The sequence below is a fragment of the Garra rufa genome, chromosome 5 (genome assembly GCF_049309525.1).
Source record: "Garra rufa chromosome 5, GarRuf1.0, whole genome shotgun sequence".
NCBI lineage: Eukaryota > Metazoa > Chordata > Actinopteri > Cypriniformes > Cyprinidae > Garra > Garra rufa.
In genome coordinates, this window is record NC_133365.1 from 14,323,755 (window position 1) to 14,342,210 (window position 18,456).

Below are 18,456 nucleotides of genomic sequence, written 5' to 3' on the forward strand. Positions count from 1 at the left end.
ATGTTGGGGTTGGTAAGATTTTTTGGAAAGTTTCGGAAAGAAGTCTCTAATGCTCACTAAGGCTGCATTGATTTGATCAAATATACAGTAAAAACTGTAATATTATAAAAAATTAAAATGTATTTTCATATATTTTAAAATGTATTTTTTTCTGTGATGTAAATCTTCAGAAGCCATTATTCCAGTCTTCAGTGTCACATGACCCTTCTAATCTGCTGATTAGCTTCTCAAGAAACACTTATGTGATACTTTTTATCAAAAGATCAAAAGAACTACCCTGGAAATCCAGAGGTCTCGCGAGAGCACAATTTGAATTGTCTCTGCAAGACACTCTGGCATCGAGCAATGATGCAGGTTACTGCAATACGTAAGCAATTGTGGGAACCAATCAAATCGGTGTATCTGATGTAGGCGGGCCAGAGGCGAGCTAAGGTGATGATGACAGCACTGCGACGTCCGAATCATATAGTAAACTTTGAAAGATCGCTGTCGCTACAGATGAACAACAAGTTGTTTGAAACGGCTTTGGCCGCTACAATGAACGAGTTAGACTTGGCTTTTCATATAAAAGAGGAACAGAAAACCGAAAACTCGAATCGTTCCTTTGCAAGAAGGACGTTTTTGCTGTTTTGCCGACTGGATACGGCAAGAGTTTAATCTATCAGTTCACGAGTTCACGCTTACATATAATTAGCCGGAGAATAGTAGTGCATGTTTGGCGTGCTGTCCAGTGAAGGGCTCCAAGCTCGGGAGTGGCCCGAACCCAGAGTACGTTACCCCCCAATAGGAGTAGCGAGAACTCGGAGTGATGAGATGGGGTGGTGGAGGTTTACTGATAAACCATCGAGTGAATTGAGGTGAGTCAGCTGTATTTAAACCTATGGCGCTGATTGACTTGACTGATTGACGCGCTTCTCCCGAACTTTGTTAATGAAACATCATTTAGCTCTGCTGGTAGCTAAGCGTGTATTGTTGTGATTGGTCGTGGCGTTATCCAATTGCGTGCAGTTAGAGTTTCAAATGCATGCTTGGCGCCGCCCCTCGAGTTAGGCAGTTTTCATTGCTCGATCCCAGACCCTTAATCTTACTGGATTTTTCCAGGCTACAAAAGAACAACATTTATTAAAAAATCATTTATTTATATATATTTATATATATAATAATACTGTATATAATAAAAAGTCACTTTTAATCAATCCCATGTGTACTTGCTGAATAAATGTATTAAAAAAAATTATCTAAATTGTTGAACATTAGTGTATATGGACACCCCTTCTAATTGGCAGTTTTGGCTATTTCAGCTGCACCCATGACTAACAGGTGCATACAGAAATAAAGCACATAGCTATACAATCTTCTTAGACCAACAGACATGTAGTGTATCATTGTTTTAATTACAGGAAGAAGTCGGCTGGCAGATGCTTTTTATAGAATGACAGTCCCCCTGGAATAACATGGAGTGCAGTTCCTTGATCAGGGCATAAAGGTGATAGTTTATAGATTTGAACCAGCAATCTTTAACCATTCTAATTATAATATCATTATTATCATTAATATCTGAAAAACTTTGGGGAATTAAATCACATTGGACTGGTTAACCAAACCAGAGAAGCATTAAAAATATAATCTAAATCCTGACAGTGTTTTCAGCAGAACCAGGCCTGTTTACGTTTGTTCAGCTTACAGCTGAATCAATAAAGCCCCCTGGAGTTCAGTCCAACATGCAGCCTTTTAACAGGCGTCCCACTGAGCCCAAATCTGTAATCAGCGAGTGAGGCAAAAGCTCTGCTGGCGTAGTCAGACACTTCAGTTTTATGTACAGGAATCACCAAAAACCATCTCATCTGTTATATGCTTTAGAACATACCTGACGCCCAAAAATTTGGGCTGTTCGCCAGGAGCGGATGTCTCGGTCTCCATCTTCAAGCTGTCAATGTGGGCGATGGAAATAACTGTAGCAGCTACATACCAGGGCAGACCCATGAAAGAGCACAATGCTAATAGCACAGCTACCCAGAAGAGATCCAGATGATAGCCTGCACCTTTCTGATCAAGACAGAGAAAGAGTTTGTTTACAAAATGCTATTAGAAGATTTAAAAACATTTTATGCCTGATAATAGTGGTCTGTAACATTTTACAGGAACACTTCATCCAGTAATGATTTTTATATATTTTTTTAAACCTGCATTACGTTATTTTTGCTGTTATAATTGAACATTGGCTGAAGCACAGAGATGAGAGCAAAACAAAACACTAGTAATGAATTAAAAGTACAAAACAAGGATTTGTAAAGAAAAATGTCTAAGAATTTCAATATAAGCCAAGACTTTGCTGTAAACAAAAGTTGGTTCTCATAAGATTAACATGTTCTCTTATGCTATGGCTACATCCTATATCACCTGCTGGAAAGCCACTCTCTTGTGAACGTACTGTTTATAAAGTTTTAAATATGAGTATTTTTCTTACACAAACGCAACGATTTGCTTCAGAAGCCCTTTATTAACCCTCAGAGCTGTGTGGAGTACTTTTTATGATTGATTTATGCACTTTTCTGGGCTTCAAATTCAAAATCTCAGCCCCCATACACTATTATAAAGCTCGGAAGAACCAGGACATTTTTGAACATATCTTTGATCGTATTAGTCTGAAGGAAGAAAGTCTTATACGCCTGGGATGGCTTGAGGGTGAGTAATTCATGAGATAATTTTTAGGTGAATTATCCCTTTAAACCCATAAAAGTTATTATACCGTTAAATTTTAAGCTATAGATAGTTATGATAGTTAATTTTATAGTGATATCCTACCAGTCTTGAGAGAGCTGGTCACTTTTTATGGCAGGAGAGAGAGGAAAAGTGAATTCCTTATTTGTTTGGCCTGACATGAAGGCCAAACTTCAATGACAAATTATATTTTTTGGTGAACTGTTCCTTTAAATAATCTATCAGGTTTCTTGAGTGCTTTATTCTAACAAATAAAACAACTCTGCATCACACAAAAGTACAGTACAATATGTCACCAGGGCAGTGTAATTCTCACAGAGATGACAATAGGAGTTCTTCCACGGGGAGGCATTATAGTGAGAGGACACAATGTTTTGAGGCCAGTCTCACATTTCAGGCCAAAGAGAATAAATGGTTTGCTTTTGTCTGATTTACAATTCCTCTTTGTTCCACTCAGAATCTGGACCAAAAGTGAGACGCTGGGGAGAAACTCCTTGGTAAAGCAATGAGTTTGAATTAAAAATGATTGAGATATATTTTTCAACAATTTCCGTATATATAACCATAATTTTTAAGTATCAACAAAGCCTAGCTATCATTATACAATCTCAGCATATTGCAAAATTAAAATGCTTTTCCTTTTTTTAAAATTCAATATCAAGAATTTAACAAATATCAATTCCTGCATTATCGATGTGCAGCTTTTATCCCCTTTGGTTTGCTTCAAACCATCTGTTTAAATAATGTTATTTTTGACTCTAAGTGCTGATTCACATCCTCCAGACGCAGGAGTAAAAAGCTCTATTTCTAAGAGACTTCCTATAAATATCCCGATATAGTTGCCTACGGCACTGTGAGTGTTTCCTGTGGTCCTGCATGGCTCAAAGTGAGCGTGATAAACCATCTGGCTCAGGAGAGAATCACACAGCAGACTCACGGCAGGCCTACCTTAAGCTTGTGTTCCTTGCGATTGACAATGACAGCGGTGATCTGCTGATCCATGAAAAGCAGGATGGTGACCAGCAGGGCAGGCAGAGCTGCTGCCAGATACACCCACCAGGGGTTCCCTCCGAACGGTGGCACAAACCAGCCACGGTTTGGGCTTGTTGGCTGAGGACAAGAGGAAAGTGCAGTTTGAGGATCACAGAAGTTTGCACTGCAGTCAGAGCACTTGGCAAATGCGTACAGGAAACTAATGGTAACATCCTGAGTGGATTGGCATTGACTCATACTGTGAATCTGCATGCCAGCCAAAGTACACTCTCATATTTGTTTTTCTGGACAAAATCTATTTCTATTAAGCAGACCCTCTGGCCACCAGAGTAGAAACACCCCATGTACCGACGCATGCAGTGTTCACCGTGCCAAAAAACATTGTTATCATTACAAATAAATAACATCTAATGCACAAAGTTAATCTCTTTGTTAGACCATTTGTCACATTATTCTGTTTACACAGTGAATAAAACTTTTTGTAAATGAATATATTCTGCTTGTTTTTTTCTAGATAACCACAGAAAAACTCATAATTTAAATTATTATGTAAAGATAAGTCATTATGTCAATAAAGTAAGACAGAATGTTTCTTGAGTAGCAAATCAGCATTAGAATGATTTCTGAAGACTGCTGAAAATTCAGCTTTGCCATCACAGGAATAAATTACATATCAAAATATATGAAAAGAACAGCTATTTCAAATTGTAATAATATTTCACAACAATTAAATAATATTTAATTTTACTGTATTTTTGACCACATAAATGCAGCCTTGCTAAGCACAGGAGACTTCTTTCGAAAACACAAGTCTTAAGCCCCTAAACTCACTGTACTTGTCATTAATTCTGTCATTAATTACTCACCCTTGTGTCGTTCCAAACCTGTAAGACCTTTGTTCATCTTTGGAACACAAATTTAGATATTTTTTATGAAAGTTGACAGCTTTCTGAATCTGCACAGACAGCAACTACCACGTTCAAGCCCAGAAAAGTAGTAAGGACGTCGTTAAAATAGTCAAAGTAACATCCCAGCAAACCGGGGACATCCCCCGAATGTTGCGAACATTCATTTAGGTCTGCAGTATGTCTGCTTTGTAACATTCACTGGTGGACGTTTTGAGGATGCCCAGATTTGGTCCACTTTTTTTGCCCGGATTTGATTTGGAGGACATTTGTCTGAGCCAGTTTGTAAGCATCCCTATTTCGTCCCTCATCTGCCATTTCCATATCAAAAATGGAAAAATCCAGTCACCCATGTGTGGGCTTTTATCATCAGACCAGACACATTGCAACTCAGACATGAAAAATGTAACTCAAATATAAACCCATATTGGATTTTAAAGGGTATGTGGTTAGTCCTTAAAACAAATTACCTCGATTTAACTGTGATAATGAAATGCAAAAAAACATCTTAGTTTTGTTGTTCTGGACAAACTGTCCTAGACATACAGTATAAAATCATAACACTACTGAATGTGTTCATTTAGTTGTTTTAGGTTAGAAGACAACGGGAAGAATTGCCATCAGACTAACCACACAGCTGACAACCATACACATGGAAAGAGCACCACAACTACACAATTGTTCAATTAAAATAAATGTATTATATACAACGTGTCTTTTATCTTTGAAATTAAAATAAAATGATATTCAGAGGCGAAAGTCCCCTAAACATCCCAAATGGCTGTGAACTTCTTTACACTTGACGTCAAGAGAAGCCTACATGCTGATGTCTGGGGGACGTTCACATTTAGGGCCATTTAGGGGACTCTTTTTTGTTAACTGGGATCAGTTATCCTTTAGTTTATGAAGCTATGAGAATACTTTCTGTATGCAAAGAAAACAAAAACAACAACAACATTATTTCTTCTCTTCCGTGTCAATCTTTGATGCACATCCACAAGAGTACCACAACAAATGTGTGTGGTGCTGTTGACGCAGGAGCTGGCATTCTGACATAGAACCAGTGTTGTTTTCGTCAACGATGACGATGACGAAATCATTTCGTTGACGCCACTTTTTTCCATGACGAAAACGAGACGATGACGAGATAAAAATGGCTCGTTGATGACTAAAACATGACGAGACGTGTGTGAGTTTTCGTTGACGAGACGAGAATAGACGAAAATGTTAGTGGGTGGTCCGTCAGATGTTTAAAATGCATGACATTTCTGCTTATTGTGCATGCCAATTAAAACCGAAAAAAGTACCTGCCGCTATGGCAAGCCGTTTTAGCATTAAATGCTCTTTGCCATACTAGTATGGCAAGCCGTTTGAGCATTCCATCCTTGTTTGTCTTTTATGTTCTAAAACATTCCTTCATTATTGTAATTATTGGTGAAAATAGTCGATCCGGAAGCTCACATTGTGTTGAACTATAGATCTGCTATTTTCACAACTTATAAGTGACACTACCCAACAGCAAAATACTTACTGACCTACATTAATTTGTTAAAAGACTACTTTTTCCCCTTTTTTTGACTAAAACTAGACTAAAACCTTTTTGACTTTTCGTCGACTAAAACTAGACTAAAACCTTCTTGACTTTTCGTCGACTAAAACTAGACTAAAACCTTCTTGACTTTTCGTCGACTAAAATTGGACTAAAGCTATCACATATAGAAGTGACTAAAATTTGACTAAAACTAATAACCATTTTAGTCCAAAAGACTAAGACTAAGACTAAATCTAAGATGGTTGTCAAAAACAACACTGCATAGAACCCAGATGCACTGCATCTTGTTTGCAAGCAGAGGAATGCATGCATCACAGTACTGTCATTAAGGCGCCAAAGACTGACACAGAAGAAAAGAACTTGTTCAATAAAGACGTTATTTTTTTTCTTTTTGTTCAATTACAGTTGAACCACTGATTTCACATGGACTATTTTAACAATGTCCTTACTATCTTTCTGGGCCTTAAACGTAGTAGTTGCACGTAGTCTATGCAGGGTCAGAAAGCTCTTGGATTTCAATAAAGATGAACAAAGGTCTTACATTTGGACATACAGGTTTTGATCGACATGAGTGTGAGTAATTAATGACAGAATTTTAATTTTTGGGTGAACTATCCTTTTAAATGGTACTGTAGGTCTGTGCTGGAGCAATATCAGAAGTGAATCTCAGAAGAAACATAATTTTACAGAAACAGACAGACTATATGGATAAAAAATTTACCTTAAATTCAGTTGGCACTATGAGCTTTGGCGTATCTACCCCAACCAGAGCATCGACACCACAGAAGATCAAGATGGCCAGGATAATGGCAAAGTCACTTATGAGCTTCCTCACCTAAGATGGAAAAATCAGGAAAAATATGTTTTTTAGTATAAGTAGTACTTTTTGCCTTAGCAACTACAGTATTGATTAGGATCAGGGACTGGATTGACAAAACAATTGTTGTCCACCTGCCCACAGTATATGGATTGGAGACAGGTTTGGCTAACTATTGATTGCCTCTACACATGCAGTATCATTAGAGCCACAGACTGACAAATCCATCACACACTACAGGTGGCTACTTACAGTAGTAGGAAAGAATGGGCTAGTCTTGAATTTCTTCAGACACATTGATGTGGTGTAGGTGCCAAAGAAAAGGATGAAGGACATGAGGGTGATGTCGGGCACAAAGTTGCAGGCTTTGCCCACTAACTCCCCTCCGTATTGCAAGCATTCTTTCTTTGACAGTGAGGACCAGCTGGCATTCAAGCGCTGCACAAATGACACAAAGACACGTAATTAGAACATCAAATTTAGAGGGGTCTGGATCAAACTTTTAGAACAAGATCAAAGTTGTTTGTTCACCATGTAACTCCCCACGTAAACCATTCTAAAGGGGATAGTTCAACCAAAAATGAAAATACTGTCATCTCGGATTTCATCAAAATATCTTAAATTGTGTTCCGAAGATGAACAAAGGTCTTACAGGTTTGGAACGACATGAGGGTGAGTAATTAATGACAGAATTTTCACTTTTGGTTGAACTAACCCTTGATTTCAATGACTTTCTTTGCAAGTGCATTTATGTAATCATGTTTATAATAATTGAGTGATGAGAAGCAATTGTTTTCCTGTGATGATTATCAGCATTATCAACACACAAACCTAACTTAAACCCAAGACATTCATTTGAAGTTGAGTGACACTTGTGTTATGAACAAAGACAGCAGCAGAACATTAAACACTCTCCAGTTTCTTTTCAAAGGCAGATGCTTTGTTGTCTTAACCTCTCTGAAGTTTTACATTGACTCTGTTACTGTTCAAGTTTGCACAAAAGGTGCGAAACATGAGCTATGGCTCATTCAGTCACAAAGATGTTGGCAAGGATTTGGGCATTATGTTTCATTGATCTCAAAACTGAGGACTTAATCTGAATGAGAGCATTGAGAGATCTTTCTCTATTATTCGCAGCTGGGAGCTCAGTTTGTCTTTAGAAGAGGACCAAACAATTTAAGGATTAAAAAGCACCATGTATTTTCTGAACATGGAACCAGGACAAGGAAGTTTCTCTAATGTGTTGCGTAAGTTCAATTTGGTGACATCAATGAATCTAACAAGTCTTAGAGCTAAAATACTCTGTGCAATTTTGTCCAGATTTTTGCACCATTTTTAGTCTGGAGCAGTTGCCGAAAGTCAGGTCCAGTCAGCAGATTTTGAGCAGTTGACAGATTTCACAGATAATCATGCAATGTATAATGGACACAGACTTCAATTTTTTAGCTTTTTCCAGTCAGAGGATATAGATATGTTTTATAATTTTAGCTGATTTATATAGTTTTTTTTTTATTTGTGCTGCTTCTCCTAGTAATGAGGAGCATGTTTTTCATGTAGCGTATTACAGCCTACAAACATATTTCAGTGATGTTTTGAAGCACTTACTGTATCGCTGTAATTTACAGTCCAGACAAACGTTGAATCAAGTGGATCAGTGAACACATCTGAGGAATTGGCTGAAAAACACAAAGGTCAAAGGTCTGAAATGGCCTTCAGAAAGAACCAAAACATACACTGGGACTCAAACATCTAAATCCACTACTAAAAAAAAAAACCTTTTTTTAAACCTAGAAATAAATGTTTAGAAGTAGGGGTCAAACGAAAAGAAAGTTTTCATCAGAGCACTTGTTATTCTTAATTTTGACATTAATTTATATTTTTACATCCACCTGGCCGATTATCAATGCCGATATTAAGCATTTTTATAGTTATCGGTATCGGTCATGTTCAAAACCTATTTGCCGATAAAATTATTTGAAAGCATTTAAAAAAAGTGTTTGTCTGAGCCCTTGTTGTTCTTAATTTTGACATTATTTTTTATTTTTAAATTGGCCTGGCCGATTATCGGCACTGATATTTAACATTTTTATGGTTATCGCAATCGGTAATTTTCAAAACCAATTTGCTGATAAATAATTTAAAAGTATTTAAAGAAAGTTTTTGTCAGAGCACTTGTTATTCTGAATTTTGACATACATTTTAATTTTTATATTCTGCCTGGCCGATTATCAATGCTGATATTGAGCATTTTTATGGTTATCGATATCGGTCATTTTTAAAACCGATTTGCTGATAAAATAATTTTTTTTTTAAAGTTTTTGTCAGAGCCCTTGTTATTATTAATTTTCACATTAATTTCTATTTTTCCATCGGCCTGGACGATTATCAATGCCGATATTAAGAATTTTTATAGTTATCAGTATCGGTCATTTTTAAAACCTATTTTCCAATAAAATAATTTAGCATTTAAAGCAAGTTTTTGTCAAAGCCCTTGTTTTTCTTAATTTTAACATTAATTTTAATTTTTACATCGGCCTGGCCAATTATCAGCGCTGATATTAAGCATTTTTATGGTTATTGCTATCAGTAATTTTCAAAACCAATTTGCTGATAAAATAATTTACAAGTATTTAAAGAAAGTTTTCGTCAGAGCCCTTATCAGTCTGTCCCTTGTTAGTGTAATTTTTACACCAGTCATATATATCGGTTCAAAATATCAGCCATATCAGTATTCAGTGTTGAATCTGTAATAATCAGTAGGAAGAACACATCACAGTCGACCCATATTTAGGATTTTGAGCAATTCTGAAACTTTATAATGTAAATTAAAGAAATGACGGAAATAAAAATAAAAGAGAAAAATGCAAAATAGAAAGGTTTTTGCTTCCCATTTTTGGGACCTATTTTACCATTTTATCTGTAAAATTTAACAGTAACATTAATAATATTTTTCATTTGTATGATTTAACACACTTGACTCAAGACTCCTAAATCTTTTAAACTCTCCAAAAACATGACAGATTTCACAAGCAGATGCTCCCACAAGTGCAAACATTTTATCACGGTTGTGGGTGAGTCGAGCACGACATTCGTGCCAACCAGCCCACAATGACCGCTGTAAAATGTTCACCACTCCACAGCATTAATCTTTAAAGAGTCTCTCTGCTGGGTTCCCCTAACTGGAACTAATTTCCACACAGCTGTTGTTTCCCTCTGCAGTATTGGATTGGAGAGAAGTCAAGGGAGGGCGAAGAGGAGCAGACAGCGGTTTAGAGGAAAGCAGCGTGAGTGGATGAAAGCCCCACCCGCTATTCCCTCTTCGTACGGTCTTAATTCACCACACGCATGGAGGAGATTAACCCCAAACCACATCACGTCCACATCCGCCCCCTAGATTGCTCCTTCATTCCTACTGAGGCCACCACACACACACTACCACTGGCACAATAAACAGATCTATCATCTGTAAAGCACAAGTGAATGTCAAAGTTGTAACTAACTTTGCCACAAAACATTACACAGTTACGAAGAGATTTAATTATTACTTTCAAACTTCAAAAACAAAGTTTTGTAATTTTTCAGTAGTGTGAATATCAAACAGCCTCGTGGAGATGGTTTAGCAGTGTGATAATTGACTAACACATTCTTTCACACCAATATAAAACCTGATGAAAAGGCAGACTGTATCCATTCCTGTTCTCGCTGTCTTTTGTTTATAGTGTCAGAAATGGAAACTCAAGTTACACTTAAGTCACTAATAAATTTACTTGACTGATGTCACACGCTTCTTATTTATCTGCAGATTTAAAGTTTCCATTCTTTTAATTTAGCTAAAATGTCACAACGTGACGTATCAGTGTTCTGTTGGTCACACGTCTTTGCTTAATGAATTTGCAGGGCAGAGCTCACCACACTTTGGAACACATTGACACACTTATGAATGAAAGTCAATGTAACACAGCTCACAAAGAAGTCACTTTCAAACTAAACCGATTTCTGTTGGTCTCTGTGTCAAAATCACATCAGCAACTTGATCCCATTGTGAAATCTGCATTGTAAAATCTTTTGCCTTGATAAAATTCCTGATTGCACGGATTACAATTCAAATAAACTCAGCTGTAAAAATGTGTTAGACAACAGTGAATGTGACTGCATTATTGAAACAAATGACTTGAGACTTGACTTAGACATGTATACAACTGTCTTGATATTTAGGACTTGGCTTAGACTCAAAAAGTAACTTGAGACTTATGACTTGGCTTGTAAACTATTGATTTGAGTCTTGAAACTCGATTAATCTGAGACATAACACTCGTAAATTGCTGGTTTGATACTTTAGATACTCTTGATACTTTTTCTTTGAGACTCTGAATTAAAGAAAATCTATAGAAAACCAGTCAAAATTGAAGATATGTGCCTTGACTTGCACTTTATATCAGACATCCTTTATCATTTCTGCAGCTGCAAGCCACTACAGTATCCTGTTGAAAATTAGGATGCAAATAAATGAATAGCTATGGCATCACTATAATTATATCAAGTCAAAATGACAACTGAACTGAATCTTCACGTACTTCTCATTGCTACAGGCACTGTAGTTTTGGATATAATCACAAAAACAATCATATGGGTCTGAACTATGATTTGAAGAGCAGAAATAGTACAACAAAATAGGATAATCAAATTTTATGCTGGTCATATTTGCCAGATGTACAGTTGAAGTCAAAAGTTTACATACACCTTGCAGAATCTGCAAACACTTGATTCTTAATATTGCGTTGTTACCTGAATGATACACAGCTGTGTGTTTTTTTTTTTTTTGTGTGTGTTTAGTGAGTTGTTCATGAGTCCCTTTTTTGTCCTGAATAGTTAAACTGCCTGCTGTTTTTCAGAAAAGTCTTTCAGGTCCCACAAATTCTTTGGTTTTTCAGCATGTTTGTGTATTTGACCCTTACAACGATGACTGTAGGATTTTGAGATCCATCTTTTTACACTGAGGACAACTGAGGGACTTATATGCAACCATTACAGAAGATTCAAATGCTCACTGACACTTCAGAAGGAAAAACTGTGCATTAAGAGCATTAATTTGAAGATCAAGGTAAATTTAACTTATTTTATCTTCTGGGGAACATGTAAATATCTTCTGTAGCTTCTGTAGGGCAGAACCAAATGAAAAAAATATATGATAATCAGACAAAATAAGAAAAATGTACACATCCTCATTCCATTCAAAAGTTTACACCCCTGGCTCTTACTGCATAATTTTTCCTTCTAAAGCATCAGTGAGCATTTGATCCTTCTGTAATAGTTGCACATGAGTCCCTCCATTGTCCTCAGTGAAAAGATGGATCTTAAAATCATACAGTCATTGTTGGAAAGGGTTCAAATACACAAAAATGCTGAAAAACCAAAGAATTTGTGGGACCTGAAGGATTTTTCTGAAGAACAGCGGGCAGTTTAACTGTTCAAGACAAACAAGGGACTCATGAAAAACACTAAACAAAACAAAAAAAATTATTTCAAACTACCAGATAGCCAAAAAAAGGAATGAAAGTATAGTAACTGCACTTGAGCTCAAAGTAGCACATTTTCTATCCCAACCAAGAGGAAAAAAGTCACTTTGTGCTACATCATATCTGCTTCACTGAGCAAAATAATGTTACATACAGATCTGGCCATTAAAAATGCGTCTATTTTCACGCGGCAGCCTGCAATTCGGCACGCGAGGCCACGCGTCGGCCTGCAGGGGCTTTTTCTGATTTTTTTAAAACGTTGTTGCGCTTCATATAATATCCACCAGGTGGCGCAAGGAACAACATTCTGTGGCCAAACCCTGCACAAAGAGGGCTATTTGAACAGTATTTGTTATGTCTGTTGTTTCAATATCTGTCGCCATAATCGGTAATTCATTCTGTATGTAACGGCAAAGTATTTATAATTTCGTTTCCTTTTTATTAAGTTAATTTAGAAAAAAAATAAATAAATTGGAGCATTTTTGTTCGTTAAACGTAAGCTTTTTGTTTCATAAAGACCAAGCGGCAGACAGTGAGTTGACCTACTCTGTGTTTCAATTTGCCTTCTCAAATCACGAATTGGCTAAAATAAAATCCATTGATGTAAAATAAAATATATAAATAATAATAGATATAAATATGCGCTATTAGGTGCATATCCAATCGTTTACACGAGAGTGCAAAACACATTTTTAGGACATGAAGGCTCAAGCTCGATCAGTTACATTTTTTTCAGTGGAAAATATTTAACCGTTATTTTTTGTCAGACATGATAAATAAATATATAGAAAGACTTAAATTACTACTCAACGAAAAAAACAAATAGAAAACAAAAACTGTTTTTATTATGTAGCTAGTCAGTAGAGATGCATTTCTCTCTAAAGGCGCGTGTCCAACGAGGATATGAGGACTGTTAACTGCATCATCACTGACTCAGAAAACAGTAGTTTCTAAATAAATAATTGAAATATCTCCTTACTATTAGACAGTCATGGTATTTACTTTTGCCAGTGTTTTGTGGTAGCTATGCTTTAAACACGGAACCCTTCCAAGCTGTGCTGAACGTGCGCTCAATGCTGCTGACAGGAGCGTCCGAGCCGCTCTTGAAAGTCATGGTAGCCTGGTCTCGTGTTACCCCCAGCGCTGCATTTTTTTTTTAAATCACCACTGAATGTCTAAAATATAATTTTAGGCCGCATTTGATCTTTGACGGGCTAAAATGCAGGGCTATAATACGTCTTCAAAGTGGAAAATGGAAATATAATGGATGTACTGCGAAAAAAGTTTTATACTCGACATTGTTTCCAAATGGTTAAATGTGAGATTCTGGAAATGAGAATTAAATTTAGCGTGAATTTAGCGGTCGGGTCGGGAAGAAAATTATTCTAAGTGGGTATATATATATAGGCTATATATTCTAAGGGTGTGTATATATATATATATATATATATATATATATAGCGGGAGCGGGCGGAAGTGGAAGAAAACCTCATGGGAGTGGGACTAGAAAAGCACTTTGTTACAGCCTATAGACTATTCAGATACTTCAACATCAAATAAAATGTTATTCATAAGCAGGAGCAATTTCATTATTGTTTTCTTTTCTTTTTTCCTCATGAACTTTTATTAGATTGCATTTTCCCCAACCGACAACCGACGTCGTTATAACCGACAAGATTGTTTAAATACATTTAAATTAGAACTGATTGGTGGCTGTGACACATTAAAAACAGCTAAATTCGTTTTCAGGGATTAATTTCACACAAGCAAAAAGCAGCATAAACATCAGAACGTCATGCGTAGAGCTTATGCGCAGAGAAAAACCTAGGCTGTATATAAAAGAAATAAATATGCCCATATGTGAAATATATTTTTCTAAATGAATAATAAATTAACAAAACGAAAGAGAAAAAAAAATAACAAGTAGCCTACAAAATTACAAAATACATTATAAATTACAACATTTTAAACCAACAGCAAATGAAGATTTGCATGTTTGAGAGGTAACTCGTCTTTTTCATACCATTTATACAATTTAAGATAAACTTTATTTGATTGATTTGTGTAAGAGGAGAAATATAAACTGTAGTTTGGAGTGTTAATTTATTTTATGTATTATTATTAGTAGTACAATTTTCTCTAGATTTCTTTTTGCGTTTTTTGTGCTTTACATTATGGTGGCGCGCTGCCCATGCAGTTTAAAAAAAAAAAAAAAAAAAAATTAAAGGAAAGGAAACCATTTACATTTGGCCTTATGTCTATGTAAGTAATATAGCCTACCCTAGTATTAGCCTATATCCTAATGTTGAAAATAATGTAGACAAATAAACAGAAGGCTAATTTTTCAAAACAATAAAGATTTTATTATATGACTGACAACGAATACAAAAGTAGGCCTATCACAAGTGCTAAGGACTAAGATATCAGGATTAAATGATATCTGTTTAAAAAACTGTTTAAAATGAAAAATATAATTTTATTGCATGTCGCGGTGTTATGTGTTGAGACACGGTGTGAGACAAAGAAACAGGTAAGACAACTCTAGATCAGAGCAACCCCCTTCCCCTGGTTTGCATTTGTATAGCTCCTCTCCAGTAATCATTTACATATAAAAGCTACACCGAGGCCAAGGTGACATGAATCATGGGGGGTGTCAGGTGCTAAGCCTTCCACATCAATTTTTGGCAGTTCCCGACAATTAGACAATTTAGACAGTTTGCAAGAATATTTAGTATCACTGGTGTGGAAATGCTGTTAGATGCCGGTGGAGTAAACGGGAGTTGAGAAAGTTGAAAGTGAGGGACAGACGCATCCTCCACTGGGATGGCAGATCCAGCTACTTTGAATTTAGAGTTAATAAGGTAGTAAGTTGAATTGTCCGATTAAAAAAAAAAAATTATCAGAACTATCAGCACAGTATATAACACTAATCTGGGTGCGTTTCCCGTACAACGACATAACTCGCTGGTTAACCTCCATAGTACGATGCATCGTTGTGGAAACGAACTCAGAGTGTTTCCCGAACACGGTCGCATCTCCGTTGTTTGAACCACATTAGTTCAACAACTTAGGGCGGTTGTTAATGGCGTCACCGAGTAATAACTTCTGCTATTTAACTGATTAGGGTCTCTCCAAAATGCAAATATTTCAAATATTTTTGTTCCCTGTCATTTCGCTTTATTTGATGTTGGATTCATTGCACGTTCTCTCTTACGTCATACTCCGGGTTCCCTCAGGCATTTGTGCACATGTGCACTATTCACTATTCATAAACAACGCTTATAAAGGACGCACAAAAATACATAGAGTAAAACGCATTTATTTTTAGATAAAATTGATGATATAGATTGTACTGCTTGTTAGCTTGCAAACTGTGACCAAGAACATAATTTAGTAAGCCCAGATTTGTGTTACTAAGAAGCAACAATGCTTCTAACCACAGGTCAAGAGCTGTAGTTCCAACCATGTAAGTTTGTGACGCTGTTTGCGAATGTTTGTTTGAACTGTGTTGGGAAACACCCAATCGTTTAACTATGTTGGTAACGACGGAACTTGCGACCATAGTTGGCTAACGATGCTTTTGGGAAACGCACCCCTGGTTGCACAATAGAAAGAAATATGCAAACACTAGCCGTGAGCCGTGTCAATTTCAACACAAAAGTTTAAAGATCACTCAGTTATTTTTCAGTTATCTTAAAAGTAGTAGTTAATGAGGCCATCAGCAGCAATATAAGGAGCGAAATGTTTATGAATAGCCGAATGGGGGTGGACCGGTCTTTCTTTGAAAATGCTATTGTAACAGAAACTGCTGCCCCATACATTAGGGAAAACATCGGAGCACATCACCGTTTTTACCAGGACAATGACCCGAAGCACACTGCTGCAGGCAGACTCATTGAACAGGGTATAAACTGGGTTAAAACTCCCGCCGAATCCCACGACATGAATCCCATTGCAATGGTGTGGAATGCTCTGATAGATTATATTCGAAAAGTAGCAAAACCAACTACAAAGTCTGATTTAATTGATGCCATAAATAAATTCTAGTTCGAGAAACTTACAGCAGTGGCATAAACACGAGTTTAATGCATAAACAAACCTACGTGACCATAGTAACCCAGGATTATCAGAGAAAGGTTTATTAATATTTTATGTTGAGTTAAGAAATTATTATATTAATTGTTATAGAAATTAATACAATATTAAAAAAATATATTGGCGATGCTGTATATGCCAATGCTGTCTGTGCACGATTTAGACTGCATTCACAAGTGTATCATGAATAAATATTACATGTACTTCAAATTAAATAGCCCTACAAGAAACATTTCATGCATCCCACACAGTCTTGTCCTTTAACTTATCCTCTTTTTTCCGTATTATTCGTTTATATTCGTTATTTTCACCTTCATTTTGATTTTTGTACATAACATTCTGGGCTGCATTTCCCGATAACGATTAATCTTAGCGCTTAAGAGCGTTTTCTACGAGTCATTTTGCGAACGTTCTTTATTGTTTCACGTGCGTTTCCCAAAAGTGCACTTAACACAATTGCAAATTGCAGTTAATAGACAAATCATTGAAGAATGAATTATTCACGTAGTTTCATTTGGAAATAATTTAATCTTCACATAAAATAGGCCTACATTCCTTCTAGTAACTGAAAGTCTTTTTTCTGTGTTTGTATTAATATTATTATAATTATCATTATTATTACTATTACTAATATTATTTTTATTAGCCTGTTATTTTTGTATATATTTTTATTTTCGTTTATATTCGTTTCCCCCCCTTAATTTGGCTCCCTTTACTTAACGTTCATGTAAATGATTCTGTAAATGTTTGACATATGCTATATGAATGATTTTTCCTGGAATGTAGTTTAAAGGTTGAATTGAAAATATTTTATTTTGTTTCGTCTAATTAATAGACTAGACTATATAAATTCTAAACTGTTTTACTGAGGAAGGAATCATTCACGTAGTTTCATTTGTAAATGAAAACATGCTCATTTATCGTCACACACGGGGATAAATACAATCAAAAAGTCAAAACTTTATTGGCATAATTGTCAGGCGTTAAAAATAAATACCCCTAACCAGTTATTTAAATAATAATAACCTAATAATAATAGTAATAATAATAATAATAATAATAATAAATAATAATGAGTGAATTAGAGATAGAGAACTCTACTTTTTTCTTTATTGTGAATGGCTTAACCTAAATAACTTACTGTATATGCTATTTGCCATATATTTAGCAAATATTGTAAACGACAATTATGCCAATAAAGTTTTGACTTTATGATTGTATTAATGCCGTTTGTGACCATACGATTTACAAATGGAACGTGAATGATTCACTCGACAATGAAACACTATATAGGTTATAATTAGACTAAAAAAATGAATATATATATATATTCACAATATATATATATATATATATATATATATATATATATATATATATATATATATATATATATACTGTATATATGTATATGTTAAATTCAACCTATACACTGCATTCCAGTAAAAATCCCAGCCATATAGCATAATCAAAGCTTTAATGGCATGTCAGCATTTATCATTTAGATTCAGAATGTTAAAAGATCGAAATTAAGGGGGAAATAATGAATATAAACGAATAATAAATTTATTACAGAAAAAAAGAGGATCAATTAATGGATAAGACTTTAGGATGCATAAAATGTTCCTTGCAGGGTTATTTAATTTGGAGTACTTTATGTAATATTTTTTCAGGATAAGCTTTTGAATGCTGTCTCCATCGCGCACAGACAGCATTCGCATATACAGCATTGCCTATTGTTAATATAATAATATTGCATTAATTTCTATAACAAATAATATAATCATTTCTTGACTCAAAATAAAAAAAAATATGAATAAACCTATCTCTGATAATCCTGGGTTATAGTCAGGCAGG

General features: G+C 35.6%; 1 protein-coding gene across 8 annotated transcripts in view; it reads right to left on the reverse strand.

The window, feature by feature from the left end:
* slc4a4a (solute carrier family 4 member 4a) overlaps window positions 1-18,456 on the reverse strand; it is an 86,554-nt gene that overhangs the window by 7,174 nt on the left and 60,924 nt on the right. For all 8 annotated transcript variants that reach the window (XM_073840700.1, XM_073840704.1, XM_073840703.1 and 5 more), the window contains 5 exons: window positions 8,594-8,664; window positions 7,241-7,426; window positions 6,893-7,006; window positions 3,670-3,831; window positions 1,868-2,046 (listed from right to left, as the gene is read on the reverse strand). In XM_073840700.1, the coding sequence (XP_073696801.1) occupies window positions 1,868-2,046; window positions 3,670-3,831; window positions 6,893-7,006; window positions 7,241-7,426; window positions 8,594-8,664 (712 nt within the window). The remainder of the gene's footprint in view (window positions 1-1,867; window positions 2,047-3,669; window positions 3,832-6,892; window positions 7,007-7,240; window positions 7,427-8,593; window positions 8,665-18,456) is intronic.